General features: G+C 40.4%; 1 protein-coding gene across 1 annotated transcript; it reads left to right on the forward strand.

The window, feature by feature from the left end:
* The first annotated feature begins 2,146 nt into the window (after nucleotides 1-2,146).
* LOC128541550 (trace amine-associated receptor 13c-like) lies at nucleotides 2,147-3,133 on the forward strand. The gene has a single exon (XM_053512024.1). The coding sequence runs from the start codon at nucleotides 2,147-2,149 to the stop codon at nucleotides 3,131-3,133; it is 987 nt and encodes a 328-aa protein (XP_053367999.1).
* Nucleotides 3,134-5,545: the final 2,412 nt, after the last annotated feature.

Raw genomic sequence — 5,545 nt, forward strand, 5'->3', positions numbered from 1 at the left:
GGCTGCAACTTGTGACAACTTCAACAACTTGGAGGAATCATCTCACAAGAGAATCATCTCATGCCCAAAGAGATACTGTGTGTTAATGCAGAGGTGCGTGCCCTTATAAAGACTTGAGACTCCACCTCTGGATGAGGGGACAAGGTGGCCCTACGAACAGCAAGGGCTAAACTGCCCTGGGCAATCAAAGAGGCAAAGTGCGCACACACCCAGAGAATCTACAACCGCTTCAGGGACAGCAGTGACACATAGTACATGTGGCAGGGCTCATAATCCATCTACAGAAGATCATCAACTGTCTGTGACAGAGATGGCTTTATTCCAGATGCACTAAACAGCTTTTACGCTCGGTTCGACACGCAGAATGACGTGACGCAAGGAAGACCACCCCTCCTCCCAACAAACAGGTGGTGTTTCCCACCACAGCTGATGTGAGAAAAACTCTATGCAGATTTAATCTAGGTAAAGGTGCTGGACAAGCTAATCTGAGCCAGTTGGTCTTGAACACCATGCTCTGTAGCTGGGTCCTGGATTTTTTTTTTACTTACAGTAAGACCTCAGTCAGTGAGGATTGGGCACTGCACCCCAAGCACCACCACACTGAGTACTGGAGCCCCCCAAGGCTGTGTAGTGACACACAGATCCAACCACATCATTGAAGCTTACAGACTGGTATAAAGACTACAACCTGTCTGTGAATGTTGCTAAAACAAAAGAGATGTTTGTTGACTTCAGGAGGACATGGAGCGACCACTCTCCGCTAAATATCAATGGCTTCTCTGTAAAGATCTTTAACAGGACCAAATTCCTGGATGTCCATCTGAAGGAAAATCTCAACTGGTCCCTTAGCACTAGCTCTTTGCATATCATTTCCTTTTCTGAGTAGGCTGAGAAAGGCCTAACTTCCACTACTGATCCTAACAACTTTTTATAGAGTGACGATCTAAAGCATCCTGAGCAGCTGCATCACTGGCTGGTTTGAGAATTGTGGACCACCACATTTTGGAGCACAAGAACCTACAGCGATAGTGAGGACAGACGAAAAGATTATCAGGGTCTCTTCTCCCACTCTTAAAGACATCTACGCCACATGTTGCATCTGCTGCATCTCTCTCACTCACACACACACACACACACACAATCACTCAGATAAACTTAACCACCTCAACCCATTGGGACTTAACTGATAAACACACACAAGCAAACAAAATGATCAACAACCATCTTACAATTGTACATACCAACCTGTAATTGCTCTTTTGCACAAAATGTACTACTTTGTTTTTTGGACTAAATTCATTTCAATCTTTGCTGCACTTTACAAGAAATGTTTACTGTTTATCCTCCTAATATCCCTCCTGATTCCCCTTTGATCCCGGAAGCCACCACAGCAACACACTGTCAGCTCTGCCAGGATTAAAAGGTGTTTTATTTTACACATAAAAAAACACAAACTGCTTTGTGTGTCTTGAGTCTGCTTTTAGGCTCGGTATTCTCCGGCTCCTGACACTAGCTGCATAATTAGGAGTATCTTTTAAATTGCGAAAATTACACCAAAGTTAATTCCAACGTAATCTAACTTTTCTTAATTTTAGAAATGAATGCCAAATGTTCCTGTCACGTAAAACCCCCAAACTAGATGTTCATGTTTTGTATGAGTTACAGTTAAAATTCTAATGTTGTAAAAATGATTAATGACAGGTGGATCCACTTAGAATCAGAATCGGGTTATATTGGCCAAGTATGTTGAGACACATATATATGTGTATTTAAACTATACTTACATGCACTAATTTTAGCTGATCTGCTACCTTTCCTAACATGCATATATGCAGCTTTATCACAAGCTAACATAACACAGTGTTCACTTATCCTAAAGACAAATTTGTGAAATGCCAGGTTTAATTATCTGGATTGTACAAACTAGGGCTTTTTACTGCACTAAGGCATGACATACTTTGCATCATGCTCTCACTCAAACTCAAGGGGTGTATTCAAATTTTAAGCTATAAAAGCACTAGAGATTCTTGATACTCTTGCTCTTGATTTAATGTTTGACTTAACCTTTACCAATGTTATCCTGTGTGTGTATATATACATATTAGTTATTAATTGGCTTTGAAGATATAAGTGCATTGCTGTATTCATGAACGAGTTTAATCAATCTGATCACTGTGTGCATTTCTCCTGTCCAAAAAGATCTGCATCTAATGCAGTTTATATCTTACTGTATGTGTGTTCAGCTACTGTGGTTCTCCTAACAGTGTGGGGTAATCTGCTCATCATTATCTCTGTTTTTCACTTCAAACAGCTTCACACACCGACTAACATGCTCGTGCTTTCCCTTGCGGTGTCGGATTTCCTTGTGGGTGCTTTAGTGATGCCACCTATGTTAATCTGGACAATTGAGTCATGCTGGATATTTGGAAATGTTTTGTGCATCAGTTTCTTGGTAATTGCTGGTTTCTGCATGACCATATCAATCTATAATGTTACTCTGATAGCTGTGGATCGGTATTTGGCTCTTTCAAACCCATTTCTGTACACAAACAAGATCTCGACAAGAACTACATGCATTGTAGTTCATTTTATTTGGTGTATATTGGCATTGTATGTCACTGCATTTTATTATTTTACTGGAACTATTTCAAGTTCTGTAATGTGTCCTGGAGAGTGTTTTTATTTGCTGACTGAGGTTTGGTCTGAAATTGATCTAATAATTTCCTTTATATTTCCACTTTCTATCATAATCATCTTGTATACTTTGGTTTTTCTGATTGCCAAGAAACATGCCACTGCTATTAGAGAGCTTAATAATTACACACGGCCTAAAACACAGAAAATCACCTCACACTCAATGAAATCTGAGAGAAAAGCAGCAAAGGTCCTTGGCATTTTGGTGTTTGTGTTTCTTGCATGTTTACTTCCATATTTTAGTTACAGTTTATTAGGGACTGCTATTGAACCTCAGACAGAAACATTATTGAACTTTTTGGCTGTGGTTCATCTTAATTCCTGCATTAACCCTTATATTTATGCTTTATTTTACCCATGGTTTAGGAGGTGCATTAAATTAGTTATAACACTGCAAATATTTCAAAGAGACTCTGCATTTATGAATATTCTTTTATGATAAGGGGTTTATTACTCATTTGAATTGTGCACTTATTCTATAATATAATATAGAGGGAAAATGTCATCTAACCTTCCTTGAACAAACCTGGGATTTACAAATAGCACTGTAATGCTGACTGTTGCAAAATTACTGTTTGCAAATTTTCAAAATCAGTGTAATCTGAAGCCTGCAGAGGGCTCAGGTGCCCTGAGCTTATAAAGTAATGTATCAACTTAAGAAAGCCAACTTAACCATTTTGTGGTGTTTGGGTCTGTGGGACCTGTTTTCATGTTTTATCAAAATAAAAATTATACAATTATATTTTTTTTTCGACTCATTTGCCTTGGCTCATTCTCTCTGAAGAGCATATATCTGAAAACACTTTTAATGACCACAACCAGTACACCCCACTACGCATTTATGTTACATGAGGATGTTGGGGTTCACTGGAATTGGGGCTAATAAAAGTTTGAAAATCGTAAGTCCTGTATCCCTTCACTCTTTTCTCCTCCTATCTGGGACTGCAGTAGGTGTGTGGAGAGAGTGTAAGTTTTGTGTTTTTGCCCTGTTGTCCCGCCCATGACAGTGTTCGCAAGGTTGCAAACACTGTCATACAACATTGTGGCAAAAATTCAAGCACTGACACCTGTCTGCTTTCACATTCCTGCACACTTTACTATCTGTATTGTGGTAACCAATCTGCTCCAATTTGCTCCTATTCTATTGCATTTTTCATATCCCAAGTTGGGAGCTGGATGCAATAAATATAGCTTTGTGGTTCCTTATCACAACTTATCAAAATGGCCAAAAGATTCTCAGTTCAGAAGATATTGCAATTGAATTTGAAATCGAGAAAGATGCTTTTGGTGTTCTTGCCCTAGAAATGACCCACCCTGCATGGCTGTCAATGTGATAAGAATGCAACCAGGGCCAACACAGATGGAAGTTTCTCATGTGTAGTACATCAAGTCTTCTTTTGAGCTATTAGTCCAAGATACAATCCAGAAAACTATTCTGAAGGTGTGGTTTTCTAAATGTACGAGGATACGGACCGCAGACGCTTTCAGGCCCTTACGGACAGGGTAGGGCAAAGAATCATGCTCTCCACTTGAGACATTCCCTTAAAAACTTGAAGTTTGTTCTCCTACAAACTCTCATCTCGTTATGTCGGTCCCTTCACCATTACCAAGGTTGTCAACTTAACTCAACTTTATTTGTATAGCACTTTAACAAAAAGAATGCTCCAAAGTGCTTCACATAAATGATAAAATAATAAAAAAATATAAAAAGACAAATAATAAAATAATATAAAAAGACAATTAAAATATGTAGCGGAAGTAGTGGGTCAGGTAATCACAGACGCAGAGAGACAGAACTGCAGTGAAAAGCTGTATGACGTTTTGTTATATTGAACATGCAGGTGGGCAAAACACACAGTTAACAGAACATGTCAGCAATGTCTCGCCGGCGTGTACATAGTCGGGGAGTCGTGATAATAGCGTGGATGGCTATTTTAAAATCCTTAAAGGACAAAACAGGCTTAAGTTTTGCCAATTGTCTAAGTTGAAAGGTCCTTAAGCAAACATCACATGCAGCCACAAACTGGAGTGTCCTCCTTTAATGATGGCCACCAAAAACGTCACTGGACTTGGGACAAGGTAAAAGCCAACCCATAGTGGCAGGAGAGCTTGGAGCTGTGTCCCTATTTTAGGACCTGAGAGTGTAGGGTGTGGGGAATGAAGAGGCGATTAGAGGGTACATTACTGGGCCTTGATTCATGACACTGGGCCTGCTTGACCTTGGTTTCAATGTCTAGTCCGGTTGCTGCAAATAAGCAAGAGGAAGGAAAAATAGTGTCACTGGCGGTGGAGTCCTGGGTACATGGCAGACGTCTTGGGTGTAAACTGTCTGGAGAGGGCATCTGGTTTGGAGTTTTCAGACCCTGAGCAATAGAAGAGGGTAAAGTTTAACCTGTTGAAGAACAATGACCACTGGGTGTTGCTAAAGTTGAGCCTATTGGCCATGTAGGTACTTAACGTTCTTGATAGCTAAAAGCTCTGTGAAGAATCTCTTTTAGATTCCTGGTTTCAGTTGGATTGGTTCTTGGGCAAGGTCTGGGCTTGGGGAGGGGGAGTAGCGATGGAGCTGTATCTCGAATGAATCGGCGGTAGCAATTTGCGAAGCCCAAGAAGCTCTAAAGCTCCTGCCTCCTGTCGGCCAATTCGCCACTGTTAGGACCCTATCTTGATATTTAAAAGGCCAATGTCTAACCTGAGAAAACCAGCTTATTATCTGGGAGCCAATGAAGACACTTGGCAGATGTGGTGTTGGTGTTCCACCAGATCAGGATATCATCCAAATTGACAACTCAGATAAATTAACCCTTAGAAGTCTGAGGGTGTGTTGGAGCCCTAAAAAGATTCTGACATG

The sequence above is a fragment of the Clarias gariepinus genome, chromosome 2 (genome assembly GCF_024256425.1).
Source record: "Clarias gariepinus isolate MV-2021 ecotype Netherlands chromosome 2, CGAR_prim_01v2, whole genome shotgun sequence".
Lineage (NCBI taxonomy): Eukaryota > Metazoa > Chordata > Actinopteri > Siluriformes > Clariidae > Clarias > Clarias gariepinus.

Coding starts and splice junctions, on each gene's coding strand:
- LOC128541550 (XM_053512024.1), top strand. CDS start 2,147: ATGAACGAGTTTAATCAATCTGATCACTGTGTGCATTTCTCCTGTCCA.